The sequence below is a fragment of the Chenopodium quinoa genome, unplaced genomic scaffold (assembly GCF_001683475.1).
Source record: "Chenopodium quinoa cultivar QQ74 unplaced genomic scaffold, ASM168347v1, whole genome shotgun sequence".
Lineage (NCBI taxonomy): Eukaryota > Viridiplantae > Streptophyta > Magnoliopsida > Caryophyllales > Amaranthaceae > Chenopodium > Chenopodium quinoa.
The window spans coordinates 814,380-833,318 of NW_018743977.1; the positions used below are offsets into that span (position 1 = coordinate 814,380).

At 34.6% G+C, this 18,939-nt stretch overlaps 2 protein-coding genes across 2 annotated transcripts; one reads left to right on the forward strand and one right to left on the reverse strand.

The window, feature by feature from the left end:
- Positions 1–209: 209 nt before the first annotated feature.
- LOC110689847 lies at positions 210–7,517 on the reverse strand. Its single transcript, XM_021866680.1, has 5 exons — positions 7,458–7,517; positions 7,305–7,369; positions 2,809–3,565; positions 689–744; positions 210–387 (listed from the first exon to the last, which is right to left on the reverse strand). The coding sequence occupies exons 1-5, from the start codon at positions 7,515–7,517 to the stop codon at positions 210–212; spliced, it is 1,116 nt and encodes a 371-aa protein (XP_021722372.1).
- Positions 7,518–14,118: 6,601 nt separating this feature from the next.
- Positions 14,119–18,397, forward strand: LOC110689674 (FT-interacting protein 1-like). The gene has a single exon (XM_021866450.1). It carries the CDS (start codon positions 15,029–15,031, stop codon positions 18,134–18,136), a length of 3,108 nt encoding a protein of 1,035 aa, XP_021722142.1. The 5' UTR covers positions 14,119–15,028; the 3' UTR covers positions 18,137–18,397.
- The last annotated feature ends 542 nt before the right edge of the window (positions 18,398–18,939 follow it).

Consider the following 18,939-nt stretch of genomic DNA (forward strand, 5'->3'; position numbering starts at 1 on the left):
ACGTCAAGTCACATATACAAATTTCAGCTAACTATTTATAGGGTAATTCCTTGTTCCTCATTGTTTTGTTCCTCATGGGGTATGTGTCAAGATCACATAGTTCCACTCATGACACATAGACGGATCACATTAATGAAAAACATCACATTATTTTCCAAAATGTCATTATGAAGAACAAAAGAGCTCCTCAGAAACTGGGGCTCCCTCCTTTATATACGTAGAAAACTAACACATGAAACTCGTAGATCAAGTTTCTCTGCACATTCACACTTCCATGTGTGACTCCCCTGCGCACTTTTACCCTGCTCCAATATGTAATTCCCAGCTGCACGGAACACTCCAAAGCCTTCTTGTTGCCTGAAGTACTTTTCTGGTGCTATATCATACCTGCTATCAACGCAATGTGCCCTATTATATGCTATGGAATTGAACAAGATAATATAGCTTCATTTCTCAAATCACATAAAGATTCATGAACAAAGATTAATGGGTTTTTCCCCTCTAAAAAAAGGAACTTTAAAGATAAGCCCCTAAATAAAGCTAGTAGCACTCAATTTTCAAAAATAGTCTTGTTATGAAAATTTTACCCCTAAACAATAGATAAGAGTCTAGTAATGAATGATATGAGCTTATAAGATATAACTAGTTCAGAGGCGAAAAAGAGAATCAAACATGGAAATTGAACTACCCATTTAGCCGACTCTTGTGTTGTTTTTCACGGCCAACCTTTAGTGCAGTATAGCACTACACAACAGAACCTAGGTGATAAAATCATTATACATCAAGGAAACCATACAAATTTCAAACCTACCAATCAAAACAGATGATACAAATTTCAATCCTCAACTTAAACAACTTTACCCAAATGCCTGTTTTTAGCTACAAATAGCAAGAATTGACCCACTTTGCTACTGCCCAGGAAAATCACTCTATTATACCACTTGCTTCATTCCCATTTCATTTGATAGACAATTAGACATTGGAATTTCAACACACCACCACATAAAATTGATTCAATTGGGTGTTGGAGTTCGAGTTCGGGTTCGAAAGACAAGACCTTTGATTCAATTGGGTGTTACTTGTGTGATTTTAGATTCTTTATTAAGTTAAGGGGTTTAAATCCACGTCAGTGTGATTGGTCTAGCTTGTTGATTCGTCAAAGAAATTGAAGCGAAAAAACCTTTTTCATAACCCAGAAAAGCATAAAAAGATGGAAAATGAAAAGAATAAAGATAAGAAGAATGAAACCCACATTGGTGATATGAAAACTGATACACATTATAAGTGCTGAGGGGAAACGTAGGGAGTTTACGTATTAGGATCAACGTTATTTGGGAAATACCTCCTAATCTTAGCTTATAATTATAATTCATAAATATTTTTAACTTGAGAGATTAACGGCCAAATATGATGTTTAGGATAGCCTTACTTGACTATAAATGTTCTTTGCTAGATAGAAGCTGCTCTTGCAATACCTTTCTCTGAATATGAGTTGTGTAAATACCACAACGTGATTTGGGATTTAAGTGTGCTCGGTTGGGTAGCTGTGTTTTTTGTGTTGTACATTGTTCTTAGACCATTACAGTTCCCTTATTTAGCTCTTCCTGTTCTAGACCGAGTTTCTACTTTCCTTAATCATGTTATTGTTAATGGCCAATGTCACCAATTAAGGTAATTCTTCCCCTAATTTTATTTTTTATTATAAATCAGCAGGTAAATGTTTTACTTGCTGTCAACCAACTCGGAATTCCCTCAGTCTCAGGAAAGCAACTTTGTTTCTACTTGGAGTTGTATTCTTCTGCTGGAGGGTAAATCCTAAACTACTAGATCTATTTATGGATTTGTGCTCTGTTATTTTCAACAGTAGTGCAATTTGTGAGTTAGGGTGTCGTGGTTAATGCCCAAACTACTAATAATAGATACCTACTCCAGAATCTTTATATTATGCTTTATTGTTTATATCTGAAATACTTTCTATACTAATAATAGAGAGTGATGACTCACTATGGTTGCCAGAGGAGATATGGGCTCATAGATTATCAGTCGGAACACTTAGAAGTAAAATGGTTGCTATTTAATGAAACGTTGTATGCTGAAATTCTAGAATAGTGGATTATCGAAAATGGTTTCAATGGTGGAGAGAAAGCTCGGGAAGCGACTTTTACTCATGTCCAGTACATGAGCTGAGATTGAGCAACGAAAGTACCGTAGAATAAAAGAGAAATTTTGATGTAATGTCCTTGTACTGGTGTAATACTTGAATTGGGTGGCAAAATAGAGTACTACAGTTGAAATCTTGTTGTCATATTCATGGAGCTTGGGCTTAAGGTTTCATTTATTTTAAATTTTGATTCAATTGTAGGAAGATATAGGATTATAGGGTTATTCTAAAGGTAGATTATTAACTTTTAGTCAAGGTAAAACTTCATTTTCATTAGTTCTTGTCATAGTCCCCCTTCAAATATATCACTGTATTATATTTTAGCCAAAAAAAATCTGAATATACCAAAACCGATGAGGGAAAAAATGGTTTTTTTTTTATTATTTTTATAAATAAACTTAGCTTTTATGTTTCAAAATATGATCCCTTCGTTTTACTTTGTTAGTCTCATATACTATTTTGGGCGTTTCAAAATGATATACCCATATAAAATATATTCTTAGCATTATTCAAGGGTGAATAATTTTCATAATCTGTTAATAATTAATCTAATTAGGTGTTTTTTTTGGAGCAAAAAACGAGCGGAATTAAATTAAATCAAGTTCCACCAAAGTTTGTAGGCTTTGGGGAAAAGAATTTATACAAACCCGTTCCGGGGAAGTACTAGTATCCCATCTAGCAACAAAGTGGGCTACCGTATTCCCTGTTCGTTTAACGTGATTGCAAGAGAAAAAAGAAAAATCATTGCTCATCTTCAGAACATCATCAAATAGAAGAAAAATAGGTGCAGCCCCTACTTGCCTCGTCTGGATTGCTCGAACTGTTGTAAGTGCATCACTTTCCAGAACCACCTTCTCGAACCCCAGCCTTCTTGCCAGCTCAACCCCGTATCTCATAGCACCAGCCTCCGCCATATCCGGTGACCACCGTGCCTCACAATGCTTCACTGCAGCAGCTAACAACCCCCCATGGTTGTCTCGAATCAAAACACCAAACTGGACCCCAATCCCCTCCCTGATATGAGCATCAACATTCAATTTCACTACTCCAGCAGGGGGTAGAGACCACAAACTGGCTGAAGCATATGTTCTCGGTCCTCCACCGTTTAGCTTCGAATTGTATAGCCCATAATCAGATGAGAATAGCACGAAACCCCTAGCCATCTCAACCGCTCTTATTCCTCCTGGCCCTTCAAAAATGTGCTTGTTTCGGCAATGCCACGCTGCCCAACATAGAGATGTGAAGACTCTCAATTGCTCCTTGCTCACCTTCTTTGCAAACCAACACAACATATCAGCAATACATGTCTCAGCACATTCATGAAGTAGGTCCCCAAACTCGCTATATCTCCAAATCTCTCTCGCATACTTACACTCAAAGATTGAGTGCAAAACCGTTTCGACACTGCAGCCACATACTTTACATCTTATTAGGTGTTTAAAAGTCAAATAATTCTAATTGGTTAATATATGTGCTAGTGGATTGCTGACAAGGCAAATTCTTCCAATCAAAATTTATTATAGGCTACTAATTACTGCCAATTCCCATAAATAAAACAGGAAAAGACAAAATATTAATTACAAAGCTACAATCAAATTCCAAATTAATAGGATTCCTCCTTTTCTTATTGTAAGTGATTGATTCCAAATAGAACTAACAAAGTGAAACGGAGAGAGTATCGATTAGGAAAATTATGTTGAGCTTAAAATATTTTATGGTTAATCACTTACCTCTTAATTCGCTATTGTATATGGTACTATCAACTTGTATTATTGTGTATAAACCTCCTTACAAATGGACTAAATGGGATATCAACAATATAACACCCCTTAACATACACATTCTGGCAAACCGATTATATCTGTTCCATGTTAACATTCAGGCAAACCCATTTCAAAAGTGAAATTTGCTTACACAATGCATATACAATAAAAACCAGTTTAGTTAGTAACTGAATAAATAAATTATAAATTCAATCCTTTTTTTTTTTTTTTTTGTGACAAAATTCAATCCTTTTTATCAATTGTACGCTCACTAATTAATCTACAATTTTTCATTCGTCTAACAAAGAAGCGTACACATTTGCCAAAAAAAAGTCACAACTTTCGATCATGTGCAGTAGCTACAATAATATCGCTTCGTGAAACAACCCTAGTTCACCAAAAAGAAGAACTATGTAAATAATTCTTTGATTATATTATGTTTTTTTATTAGCTTTCTTCAATTACTTATAATGTGCAATGCATATAGAGCTTGTAATTTGTGTGTGTTAGGGTTTATTAAAAAGGTAATCATCTTTTGCCCTATTATCAGTTCGTTGGTAAAGAGTTGTCCGGGATCGCAACAGTTATCAAATCCTCAAAGGCGTTCAAGTGAATCAGATGAAAATTATCCTTACGGCTACAACAAAACGGTAGACCGTCTCTCCGAAAAGGCTGTGTATTCCAGCGATGTGTGCGAGAGATGTACCGCAGTGCAAGATCTATTCAACGATCGTAGCTTTGATGAAGGAAACTCTTATTTGATTCAATTTTATCTATTTGTTGATTTAGATTTCATTTGTAGATGTCGTATGGCTTTTGATTAATGAATTGATTTGTTTTTTTAAAAAAAAAATAGAGCTTGTACTTTTTTTTTTTTGACATGGTAGAGCTTGTACTTGATAAATTCTTGTTTTGATAATTTTATTTCCATCAATTTATGAATCTCTATGTTGCTATTTTGGATATATATGGTTGTATTTCAAGATGGTAATCACACATATGCACGTAAAATTTGATGGCGATAAACAATAAACTGAGATAATGGTCAATGAGGGGCAATAGCCACTAGTGGTCCATAGAGGTCCATGATTAGATCAGTCAGAACACTTAGGTTCAATCCTTAGTCTACCAAAAATGAAATTTCTAGTCTTTTGGTTCAATTTTAGACCTGCGCACAACCCTAATTATATTTCATAGTCCCCAAAACTCCCCCACAAAGATAATAAAATTTTGTATGTGTTATATGTTAGCCAAACTTGATCTCGTGTTTGATCCTCCATCCTCTATACATTTCTTTTCCCGGCTCTACAATTGTTGTACTTGCACATCGATGGACAGCTTGCAGTTGAAAAGGGCTAGGAGAGTATTGGGCAAAGACATAAAAGATTCTATAAATATGAGATCCAAAAAGGCAAGTGCACTCTCGTAATGATCGACTATTAAGCCCAATTACTCTATCTACAAGAATTATATTAAGGGAATGTGGATGGATTGATGGGTCATTTGCATACAAAGTTGAACTTACAAACAAGTAAATAAAAGCATGTTTGGCTTGTCTATGTCCTTATGGTGTGTTGGGGGAGTATATTTAATTTTACAAGAATTAAGGAATATATGATGGATTGATGGGTCATTTGCATACAAACAAGTATATAAAAGCAGCTTGTCTATGTCCTTAAGGACGTTAAAGTGTGTTTGGGGATGAAACCCCAATAGAAGCTCTTTGAGGAGGGGATTTTAAAGGGCTTAACTCGCTAACTTGGGTCAGAGTGGATTTGTGAGAGCATCCGGCCCGGCAAAACCCTTATCCTTACAAATAAATAAAAAATTATAAAATAAAAACATAACATATATTACATGCATTACTAAGCAAAGCTCTGATTAAGGGTCTATTCTGTACATCTCATTTTCACTTATTTCACGTCTAATAAATTCAAATAAGTTAAGTTAAGATAAGTTCAATTCAGAAAAAGTAAGTTCAAATAAATCCAGTTCAGAAAAAATAAGATCTAATAAGGGTTACACAAATTCAAATTACAACTAAAATAAATTCAAATACGTTCTAATTAGTTAAGATAAGTTCAGATAAGTGAAAATCAGATTAATATAACATACTCTGAAGGGTTGTTATATGTGTTGTGTAATAAGCAAATGGTTGTTATATGTGTTGTGTAATAAGCAAAATGAATATCAAAAATAAGGAAATAATTAGAATGTGTACTTGTTTAGTTGTATCACTTGTTTGCCATGTAAACTTATGAATACTTGTTTAGTTTGTATCACTTGTGTGCCACGTAAACTTACAGGTCACATCACATTTTTGTGTTATGCACGATACAATTTTTAATTTATCATAACAAGTTTAATTGGCAACTTAGGTAATTTTGAAATGTCTTCCTTTTGCAAATACAATTACTTCTACGAGTATAGAAAAAAAGAGAATCAATTAAAAAAAATTATTTCAACTACTTCCTGTGCCTTCTTCCCTCATTCGAGTATGCTTCCTTAATTATTAAATAATTGCACAATTTGTTTGATGATCTCCAAATATTATTTTACACCGGGGTTTCTGATGAACATAATATTTATTGATAGTTTTGAGGCTAACTAACCAGGTAGGTAAAAAAAGAATGAACACTAGTGACAATTTGGCTTTTATATATATATATATATATATATATATATATATATATATATATATATATATATATATATATATATATATTAGTCTTCGGGACAATTTGGTTAAAAAAAAAAAAAAAAAAAAAACCTCAAGCGACACTTGGACAAAAAATTGAAAAGGAAATAAATGAATTCCTATGAAGGTCATAAAGCATTGAATGTACAAAAAGTAAGATCAATCAAAATACTTTTAGGATCAGATCATAGTTCGAATATAAATTAAACAGACGAGACGTTTCATATATGCATCATAGTCTTTTAGTTCGAGTATAAATTAAACAGACGAGATGTTTCATATATGCATCATAGTCTTTTAGTTCGAGTATGATTTTAAACCTACGCACAGCCCTAACCATAGTCTCCAAAACTTCACTCATCTCCCTTTTGGCTAATAAATGAAGATGCATCATTTCATAATGCATAAACTGCTTTCACTGATTTATAATATAAGGAAATAAATGGCAGAATTATGCAAGGGTGTACCTAATTGATATCCAAACAAAGGCAGAAACTCAGTTTTTACCATACATGCTAATTGAGAATCATTCACATTCTAGTTTTCTTCTGTGTATTTACATTCTAAAAGACTCCTTATTCCATGAAAAACACACTTATTTGCAGTAAAAAATCATGTAAATGCTAGATAGATCCTGTACTATGTACTGTAATACTGGTTTTGTATACTCTCCTATATATACTTATGACTTCCTGTAACAAATTTCAGCCAATTCCATCTGGTAGCACTAGAACAGTATGAATTCAGCTATAGACATCATAAAATTCAGCTACAAAATTGAAATATTATCACCGGATTAAGGTTCCAAGAAGTGAAAGAGATCGCCCGAGAAAGCCTCAAGACCTTCTTCTACTGAATTATTATCGCGCACTGGAATTTCCTGGAGTGTTGCCATATTAGGAAGCATCAGATTTCTCCTTGTCACCTTGTATTTCGTCTGATTCTGTAGTAGACTCTGACATGTCTGTATCAGTTGCAGATAACACTTCCCCTGCAGCTATGCTGACTGATCTGTTGGACTCATCACCAGCAGTGGTATTGCCTGAGTTCGAACCAGGACCACTCCCAGTTCCTTGAGCCAGAGGAACAAAAGGCGGCTTTGCCTTATCAGAATCATCTTTGTTTTCACCATCTTGAGCTCCCGAGAGCAAAACATTACTTGAAGTACTTCCACCTCCCTCATTAATAACTATACCAGTAGAAGGCAATGGATCAACTGAAGGAATCAACTTCTGCATATTTTCTTGTGATTCTTTCCTTCGTTTTTGCCAAAAATTTATCTCAGCATTTATCTCGGAAGGCACCTTTGCATTATCAGAATCACCTTTGTTTTCACCATCTTGAGAAGCACTTGAGTGCAAAATATCAGCTAAATTACTTCTGCTTCTCTTAAGAGAACCAACGCCTGTACCTGTAGAAAGCAATTAGGTACATACTAGTACAGATCAACTATCAAACAGATCCCAAAAAGTAAAACATATATATCCTGTCAACCATAACCTTACAGAGAGCCGTGACAGCCTCAGATCAGTAGTAAGGCGAATATAAAAGTTCATAAGGCTCTAAAGCATACCTGCATCAGGAGATACAGTCACAGATCCCGACTCATCAACATAAACATCAAATGGTTGAAGCTTTAGGCTTGGTGGTGAACTTGATACTCCAGATAGTTTTAGGGAATCAAAATCCTTCAGAATCTTATTTGCTGCTGCTCGATCAATAACAGGTTTTGCACTTAATCCTGGTTGCATCAGGGAACCACTACGAGGCTGTAACTGATGCAATGGCCTTGTAGGTGCCACTAGCTGCTGTTGTGCCTGTTCTAACCAGAATCTTTATCAGCTTGACTTCGGATTTCTACTTCAAATGTAACAAATTAAAGACAGCAAGTAATTCAAGTAAATCAACAACTACAAATCCAACAAATTATAGACAGCAAGTATGTTTCATTAATTTGTTCTTCGACATGCCAAGTTGAATAATCCAACAAATAAAACACCCATTTACTTCTTTCTCTTAATCATTCATTATTTAGTGATTCAGAATGTACAATTAACCCATTAAATCAACATGCAGTAATCAATTTCATACTATACAACCAAGATTCATATACTAAGCAGTAAAACTAATACCCAGAAATTGTTCTACAATATGACAAAATGAATGAACCAATAAATTAAACACCCACTTAATTTTCTCTCATAATCCGCCATTAAAAAGCAATAAAGAATGTATAATCAACCCAGAAATCGAAAATGCAGAATATAATAGAGAGATAATCAAAGAAACTACTAGCAAAATTGTAGTGATAAAGAGTATAAAATGTCAAAATGAATGAACCAATAAATTAAACACCCACTTACGTTTTTCTCATAATCTGCCATTAATAAGCTATAAAGAATATACAATCAACCCAGAAAATCGAAAATGCAGCAAACAAATAGAGAGAGGTAATCAAAGAAAAACAGCAAGATTCTAATGATAAGAGTAGAAAATGTCAAAAACTTACAGCAGAGTTGGTGGGTTTAGATTCTTGATCATTGTTGTCATCGTCTTTCTCCATCTTTATCTTCTCGCTTGCCATTGAATTTACAATTCTTCGAAGATTTTAGAACAGTAGAACAGAGAATTTTTGTTTTTTCTTTCGTAATTTTTGAGAGCAAAAAAATTGAAGTGGTTTTTTGAGCGGTAGAATTTATGCGTATATATCAGTTCATATCAATCACTGTATTGGCTCGCGCTCTTTTTAAAAATAGAAATAGAATTTTATTACTACCTCCGTTTCATAGGGCGGTTTAGTAGAGGGTATTTATCAAAGGGTAAAAAATGAATCGATTTTTTTCATTGAGACAGTTCTGTTTTTATTAATGAACTAGGTTATATTCTCGTGCAATGCACGTTTAGAATTATCTTTCTCGTAGTTTATAATCTGTTGCATAATGTTGTATATGAAGATTAGAATTTGATTTTACATTTAAGGTAACTAAAAAAAATTGAAACCATGATCAAACGAAATAGGTATGCGAAACTATAATTTAGGAGGGAAAATTGGTTAATTGATTTTTATGTAGACACTTATGTATCAAAGTCAAATGTGTAGATTAAAAAATAAAAAATAAACAATCATTAATAATTGATGACATCATACATAGAATTGGAGGGAAATTTTTTAATTTGAGAATGACGCATATGATAGTTTAGGAGTTGATGATATTAGCAATGTTTTGTTTTAGTATTAGTTATTAGATTAATTTACTGCTTGTTTGTTTAGAGGATGAGAGAGGAAAGATAAGGTAAGGAATTTGAATATTTTTTTTGTAAATTTTAAGAAAAAAGCCCTGTCACTTACGAGTAATTCACAATTCACCAAAAAGAAGAACGTAGAGTATGTGAATAATTCTTTGATTGCATTATGTTTTTTGATTGGTTTTCTTCAACTGCTTATAGTGTGCAAATGGCCAAATGTGCAATGCACGAAGCTATAGAGCTTGTACTTAAAAAATTCTTGTTCAGATAACTTTATTATCATTATGAATCTCTATATATGTCGCTATTATTTTCATAATCACACACTATGCGCATAAAATTTGATGGCCACTAGCATTCGGCATGGTGTGATAAATAATAAGCTGAAATAAATGGTCAATTAAGGTTCATAATTACATCAATCAGAATACTAATAGGTTTAATACTTAGTCTACCAAAAAGGAAATTTCAAATCGTTTGGTTCGATTTTAGACCTATGCACAACCTATTCATATTTCCCAAACTCTCTACAAAGATAATAAAATTACATACTATCTCCATTTCTTATTATGGCTATATTTATATATCAATACCAATACTTGATCTCGTATTCGGATCCTTCATTCTCTATGCATTTTATTTCGCTATGGAGTGTTAACAAATTTTCTAAGCTCTACAATTGTTGTACTTGCACCTTGATGGACAGCTTGCGCCTTGCAGGCCCAGTAAATGTGAGAAAAGGCCCAGGAGAGTATTGGGCAAAGATGGTAAATGGGCAGTCCATTTCTGAAGCTATAAAAGAATTTTATAAAAATGAGATGTGATGATGAACTACCCATTAAAGAAGTTAGGCCCAATTAAGGAATGTATGATGGACTACCCAAAAATAAGACTATCAACCAGAATTAAGGAATGTATGATGGATTTGATAGACTATAAAAGCATGTTAGGCTTATATATGTCTAGTGGCGGAGCAGTATTTTTTTGTTAGGGGTGCCAAAATTTTATAAATGTACCCATATCTTATTCGTATTCAAAAACAATTTGATATATACTTAGTTAAAATATAAATTTAATAAATAAAATACAATAATTTCCAATTCTAGAACAACATAAATTAAATTATTGAAACTAAATATTTTTATCAAAAGTAAAATATTTAGTTAAATACATTTTGGAAATAGAGAGGCAAATGCCCAAAGACCTGAATTTGGGTACTACTTATTTACGACTCCATACAAGTGATGAGGGCACTAAAGCAAAATAAACAAAAAAAATTGCAACAGACAAGATTCGAACCTAAGATGAGAAAGACAAAATGAACAATGCAACCTCGCTAAACCATCTCTTATTAATATTTACAGCCATGGGGAAGGCCATGGCCCACGCCAACCCCCCCTTGGCTCCGCCATTGTATATGTCCTTAGGGAGTGTGGGTGGAGTGTGGGTGGGTATATTTAAGCTTATAAGCGTGATAAAGAAAACAAGTCAAACACAGATTAAAAACAAAAAAAAAATTGTAAGGGTTGTTATGTGTATTGTATAATACGAAATAAGCATAGATGGATATAAAAAAACATGGAAATAATTAGATTGGATAAGTAGTGTAGTTGTGTGCCATGTAAACTTAAACGGTCACACCACATGTTTTTATTATGCATACAATACAATTTTCAGTTTATCATAACAAGTTTAAATGACGACTTAGCAAGTTTGGAAAAGTTTTTCTTTTGCAAATACAATTACTCGTGTGGGTAGAGAAATTTTTTTGTAGTATAAAAATAAGTAAGTGAATTAAATTTTTTATTTCGATTACTCTCTCTACCTCCTTTCCTCATTCGATTATACTTCCTCAATTACTCAGTAATTGCACCATTTTCTTTTCGATGATCTTCAAAATATTACTTTGACCGTTAATGTTTTATAATTGTTCATAATTAAAAATTATAAAAAGATTGGATTTGGAAAATACATTTTACTTACACCAGGATTCTCATGATGAATAGAATATATATTGACAAATTTGAGGGTAACTTGCAAGATTGGTAATAGAAAAGTGAACACTAACGACAATTTGATAAAGAAAAATAACTCTGTTGATAAAAAAAATAAAAAATATTTCTCCAAATTCCTAATCACCCAATTTTTATTTCCTAAGGGGTTGGAAAAAGTTAAGTGGAAATTAATATTCAAGGAACGATTTCCCTAAAAATTGTTTAAATCGAAATTTATTCCTATTTTGTGTCATTTTAAAAACTTATTTTTTGAATAATATCCACGTAGGATCGAGTAATTGTATTTGCAAAAGAAAAACTTTTCCATTCATTGTTATAGAGGTAACCTCGAGTAACTGACTCTGAAATTATTCCATTCAGTGCTATAAAGTAGTGTCCACGAGTATTCGTCCAAAATGAGAAAAAAAGTATGTTTATCTTTGGATAAACATAATCACATAATATTTTCGTAAACAAATCAATATTTTTTTCTTAAAAACGAGTTCTCACAATGATGCTCACTAAATAAAGTTGTTGATTTATTTATCAAAATGTCATATAATGTAATAAATAATTTTTATTTATTACATAAATAAATCTGAGTTTCTTTGTCCAAACTGTTACTTGAGATATTTTTTTATTTATTTTAACCATATTGTCACATAAAATTCATTTTTTTTCTTAATGATTTTGTGGCATGAGATTATTTATCCACTAAATTGTTGGGAGTATTTTTCTTTTATTTACGATCTAGTCAATGACCTACGGTTTCAGACACAAAAAAAAAAAAAAAAAGGGTCCGTGAAACACGCGCCTCGAGGAAGCGAAGACCAAACATAAATTCTCGAAAATAGCTCAACTTATTGAAAACCAAAACCCAGAAACTCTTTCTCTTTGCTCTTGTCACTTTTTATATAATATAACTACGCCCTATTCAGTCTTCAGTCTTTCCCTCGTACTATGCACGCCTTTTACCTCACTTCTTTGGATTCTCTGCAGATTCTAGCACGCGCGCTTTGTCTTCTTCCCTCCCTTCTACTTTTGTTGTTTCCACGCGCGCATTTAATCTCATCCTTTCCTAGTTAGAGTACTCCGTACTTTGCATGCAACAGATTTTATTTCGAATAGCCCACTTCTACTTGTACTCTAGATTTTGTTACATACTTCGGATTTTTTATTTACTCGTATTCAATTCATATTAATACTAGGAAATTAAATTTCAAAATTCAACACAATGAATGGTACTTGCGTTTCAAGGTTTTGTGTTTTGTTCCAATCAAATTACTGAGGTGTCATAAATTGATATGATCAATGTCATTAATTCAATTCGATCTAAGTTGAAACAATCTGATTTAAATTTCAACTCGTAGATATGGACATACGAGTAATAATTTACTAATATGACTCAAATTTAAAATAAATCTAATCCGGTCTCACCGAGTTTGGCCCAAGTATTAAATTGACACCACTAGTCATCAACGCAGATACACGTAATAAGTCTAATAACCAGAGTATTAAATACTCCGTATTAATTTAAGGGAATTGGAATTGTTGATATTCATTACTCTTTGAACTATATTTGTCACAAACACAATTTTCACTGATATCTTTGATTATCTTTAACGAATTTCAGAGTATAAAAGAATTGATATTCTGAAGAAAAAAATACAGTAACAAAAATGTACATTGATTTTTATTTTTATTTTTTTATATATTTTTTTTAAATATAAGTAAGGGTTGATTAGGTACTAATTTTCCCAAGGTTGAAAAGATTAAAAACATGAAGAATTTGAAATAGTAGTCGTTAGGATTAAGAGAGTATTATTAGGAGTTCACATTCTAATTGTGATCAGTTTAGCCTTTGTAAAAAATTAAATGTAACAATTAATATATTTTCTTTACGCTATAATTGCACTAGGCTGTCAGGAAAAAAAGCTTAGAAACTTAATTAGAGTATCATTGGTCCAAACAGCTGATCCAGTATTCCAGTTGGATTTATTTACACTTATACAGATTTGTAATCTTCTTCTTCCACTCCCTTTTTTCTTATTAAGGAAATAATGAATTAAAAAAAGAAAAACAAAAGTGAAAAGCATAGTGAATTGTTGTATGTACTGCATGCACAAATGGACTATATTATGGCTCCATTATTAGTCCATCATTAACATATAGCTTTACTTAATCACTTTAGCAATTTTTATAACTTGTTTAAAGTATTTATAGCTTCAATAGGGATTTTAATTGAATACTTAAAGTAAACCTTATGTAAACATATAGTACGCAGCATGCCTTATAAATAATTTACTATCATATGATTTTATAACTTTAATTTTGAGTAATTTTTTTTTTATTAATTAAAAAAAAGTTGAATAAAGAGGTTGTACAAGTAGTTTTTCTTTTTTGAAACAGCCCTAATGTCATACCGTTAATACAATTATTGGACATACAAATTCTACTCCCCTGTTTGTTTTTTAATTGCAACAGTTTGACTATACACGCTTGTCAATATACAATTTTGATTATTAATATCTTTAATTTTGTATTAGCATAAACTATAAAATGGTGATATTATGATGAAAAAAATTGTAACCAATAGATAACATATTACATGACAAAATTTTGGTAAACATTAGTTAGTAATACAAGTCAATACTATTATATGAATGGTAGAAAACTCAAACAGTTGCAAAAAAAAAAAAAAAAAAAAAAAAAAAAAAAAAAAAGAAGAAAATACATGGTATACTTACTTCATATACAAAGAAGTACGGAATACTTCATAATTTAAAACGAGATATTTAATCTCATGCCTATACTGGCTAACTCGATTATGCCATTAATCCGTGATCACGTCACCATAGCAATTAATAACATTGTAAGTTTGTAACAGTAGTCAGTAACTAAGGCCAAAGACCAAACCACAAAATGTCAACTACATCCACAAACAAAACGTACACTTCCAATTCTAGCTTAACCATTGGTTCTCCAACTCTCTCACGCGCCTCGCGCGTGTACTTAACCAAATATTTTTTTCAAAATACCATCCATTTTCTCTCTCCTACCCTCCTTCCTCCTTCTCTTTCTACTGTCACAAGCATTCTCTCCTCCTCTGTTACACCAACAAAACACAACCCCATTTCAATTTTCTCTCTCCTCCAAAAAAAAAAAGATGAACAACAAAGAAAAACTCATAGTAGAAGTAATTGGAGCCCATAATTTAATGCCGAAAGATGGAGAAGGCTCATCATCTCCATTTGTAGAAGTAGAATTTGAAAACCAGAGACTAAAAACCCAGGTTAAATTCAAAGATTTAAACCCTGTTTGGAATGAAACCCTTGTTTTTCACCTCAATGATGTCGCTAATCTTCCTTACAGAACGTTGGAAGTGAATGTTTTCAACGAGAAAAGGTCGAGTAATAGCAGGAATTTTCTGGGTAAAGTTCGGATTTCGGGTTCGAGTGTTGCCAAAGAAGGGGAAGAAATGGCGCAGTTGTATAGTCTTGATAAGCGGAGTTTGTTTTCTCATGTTAGGGGTGAGATTAGTTTGAAGCTTTACGTTTCGTGTCGAAATGACCTTGTTGTTAATACCAAACAACTCGTTCACTTCAACAACAATTCGAGTGATAACCGCTCTAATAATGTTGGCTCTACGAAGAATGGTGGCGAGAATAACGTGCAAATTGTTGGGGGTAACAATGTCAAGAACAATAACAACAACAACAATAATAACAGTAATGGTAAGGGAAAGAAGAAAGGGGGGAATTCCTCAGCGGCAATGGCGGCGCAGAATCAAATGGGGGATAATAATGGTAATAATGGCGGAGTTCAGCAGAAAGGTGGGGAGTTGAGTGAGTTGAAGCCGGTTGTCGTAACTACCCTTCAGAATCCTCCGATGGGTGGGGGCGGTGGGAGGGGTAATTTGGGAATATACCCGAATGGAATGATATTGGCGAATGAGTATTCGTTGAAGGAGACGAGACCTCATTTAGGAGGGGGTTTACAGAGTAAGGATAAGACGAGCTCGACGTATGATTTAGTGGAGCAAATGCAGTATTTGTATGTCAAGGTTGTGAAAGCAAGAGAGCTGTCCGTGTTCGGTGGAGGAGAGGTGATTTGTGAGGTTAAATTAGGGAATTATAAAGGGGTTACGAAAAGGGTGAGTTATAATCATGCTGAATGGGATCAAGTTTTCGCGTTTTCGAAGGATTGTATTCAGTCTTCAATGGTGGAAGTGTTTGTTAAAGAGAGGGAGAAGGATGAGTATATTGGGCGGGTTTGGTTTGATTTGAATGAGGTGCCGAAAAGGGTGCCACCGGATAGTCAGCTTGCACCTCAATGGCATAGGATGGAGGATAAAAGAGGGGATAAGTCCAAGGCAGGTGAGGTTATGATTTCAATTTGGTTTGGAACACAAGCTGATGAGGCCTTTGCTGAGGCCTGGCACTCGAAAGCGGCTAATGTTCATCTTGATGGTTTGGGTTCGATAAAGTCGAAGATATACTTGTCTCCTAAGCTGTGGTACTTGAGGTTGAATGTGATTGAAGCGCAGGATATTGTGTTAGGGGAAAAGGGTGGTTCGATAATGAGGTATCCGGAGTTTTATGTGAAGGTTCAGGTCGGGAATCAGGTTTTGAGGACTAAGGTTTCCCCTGCTGGTGCAAATAGAGCAGTGTCTAACCCTTTTTGGAATGAGGACTTGATCTTTGTGGTTCCTGAGCCTTTGGAGGATTATGTGTTGATATCGGTGGAGGATCGTATAATGCCGGGGCGTGAGGAGGTTGTTGGGAGATTACTTCTTCCGTTGGCAGCTATTGAGAGGAGGTGGGATGATAAGACGGTTCCCTCCAAGTGGTTCCATGTTGACAATCAGAATTTTGCATTCAGTAACCCTTCTGATCCTTCCAAGAGTCGGTTTGGGTCGAGGATTCATATTCGAGCTACATTGGATGGAGGGTACCATGTTCTAGATGAGGCGACGATGTATAGCAGTGACCTTAGGCCTACTGCAAAACAGCTTTGGAAGCCTCACATTGGTGTTCTTGAGATGGGAATATTAGGGGCAACAGGGCTTATGCCAATGAAGATTAGGGAAGGTAAAGGGGGATCGACGGATGCTTATTGTGTCGCGAAATATGGTCAGAAATGGGTTCGGACAAGGACTGTGGTGGATTCACTTTCGCCTAAATGGAATGAGCAGTACACTTGGGAGGTGTTTGATCCTTGCACGGTGATTACAGTAGGTGTGTTTGATAATTGCAGGCTTGATAAGAACATTGCTGCTGCCACAGGAGCAAGAGATTCGCGTATTGGGAAGGTTCGAATTAGGCTCTCTACCCTGGAAACTGATAGAGTGTATACTCATTCTTACCCTCTTTTAATTTTGCATGCTTCTGGAGTGAAGAAAATGGGGGAGCTTCACTTGGCTGTGAGATTTTCTTGTGAAAATATGGGAAATATGCTTCATATGTATGCAATGCCTTTGCTTCCTAAGATGCATTATGTGAACCCTTTATCAGTGAACCAACTAGAGAGTCTCCGGTACCAAGCTATGAATGTTGTAACTGCTCGATTTAGCCGAGCAGAGCCTGCTCTGGGCCGTGAGGTGGTGGAATACATGCTTGATCATGACTCTCACATGTGGAGCATGAGGAAGAGCAAGGCCAACTTCTTTAGGCTTATGAATGTGCTTTCAGGCGTGATTGGAATGGCTTGTTGGGCTGAGGCAATCCGGTCTTGGCAGAGACCTGTTTACTCTTCCTTGTTTGTGTTGGTGTACCTTCTGCTGGTCACTTTTCCGGAGCTCATCATCCCTACAATGCTTATTTACATGGCACTTGTAGGGATATGGAGGTACAGGTCTAGGCCTCGACATCCTCCTCATATGGACACAAGGCTTTCACATGCAGAAAACGTGTACCCTGATGAACTCGATGAAGAGTTTGATACTTTTCCTTCAACCAGGAGTTCAGAACTCGTGAGGATGAGGTATGACAGGCTTCGAAGTGTAGCAGGGAGGATACAAACTGTGGTGGGAGATATGGCAACTCAAGGAGAGCGATTTCAGGGATTGTTGAGTTGGAGGGATCCAAGAGCCACTTTCTTGTTTGTGATATTGTGCTTGTTTGCTGCCATCGGGTTCTATATGGTTCCTATTAAGGCTGTGGTTGCTTTGTGGGGGATATACTATCTCAGGCCACCAAAGTTCAGGAGCAAACTGCCACCGCAGGTCTTCAGTTTCTTCAGAAGGCTGCCTTCCAAGGCAGACAGCTTGTTGTGAGAAGGTTTGGCTAGGTGATAATTAACTGATGATGTTCAGCTATTTTGTAATGTGTAATCTGGATATTATATAGGCTTAATTTAGATGAGGGTAAAAGCTGACTATTATTTATCTTTTGTAATTTGGCAGTACTTAGAATTAGTTGTGGTTGGTGGTGGCTTTTGTTTAATGATGTACTAATTGCCTAGATATTGTATGTAATTATAATTATGCTTTAAGGTAATGTTATGCTTAAATTGAGAATTAGGCATCTAATTTCCAAGCCAGTAAAACTTTGTTATTACAGTTTTGCTGTTAATTCAGATTTCTGGTACTCTTTAGTCCCCTCTGCCTCCCTTGTTCTTGCTGAAAATTAAACTATTGTGTTTTTCAGGATGTATAATTGTTGCTACATAACCTACATTCCTGTGATTTCAAAATATGTTTTATAGGCCTGTTCAATTGAGTTATTAATTCATGCATGATAAATGGTAAGCATAGTGTAAACAATTTGGGGGTTAGTTTATCTACAAGTTTAGTGTCAGGATGATTTTCTACTTCATTATGATAAATTCTCCTTAGAATTTAGAATTTTGTAACAGGCGAGGTCTATCACAGGCAGTTTGCATGCTCGTCCGCAGTAGTTGTGGTTCTGTTTCAGAATGATAATCGATTTAGCTTATGCAGAGATGAAGATATTCCTTGCGGGGAAGTAGCAACTTCCCTATTACTCCTGCTTTCATCGCCAGGTTTTCAGTTTTTAAGCACTAGTTTGCAAAGGTGAGATGAATGAAAGATACGAGCAGACTGTCACACTGTAAGCA

What these genes read in the sequence shown, in the direction of transcription:
- LOC110689674 (XM_021866450.1), top strand. Translation starts at nt 15,029, where the DNA reads ATGAACAACAAAGAAAAACTCATAGTAGAAGTAATTGGAGCCCATAAT.
- LOC110689847 (XM_021866680.1), bottom strand. Translation starts at nt 7,517, where the DNA reads ATGGCAACACTCCAGGAAATTCCAGTGCGCGATAATAATTCAGTAGAA. An exon ending in CAGTAGAAGAAGGTCTTGAG is followed by an intron (nt 7,370 to 7,457) that starts GCTTTCTCGGGC and finishes TGATGTCTATAG; the next exon opens with CTGAATTCATACTGTTCTAG. An exon ending in CACAAGAGTCGGCTAAATGG is followed by an intron (nt 388 to 688) that starts GTAGTTCAATTT and finishes CGTTGATAGCAG; the next exon opens with GTATGATATAGCACCAGAAA.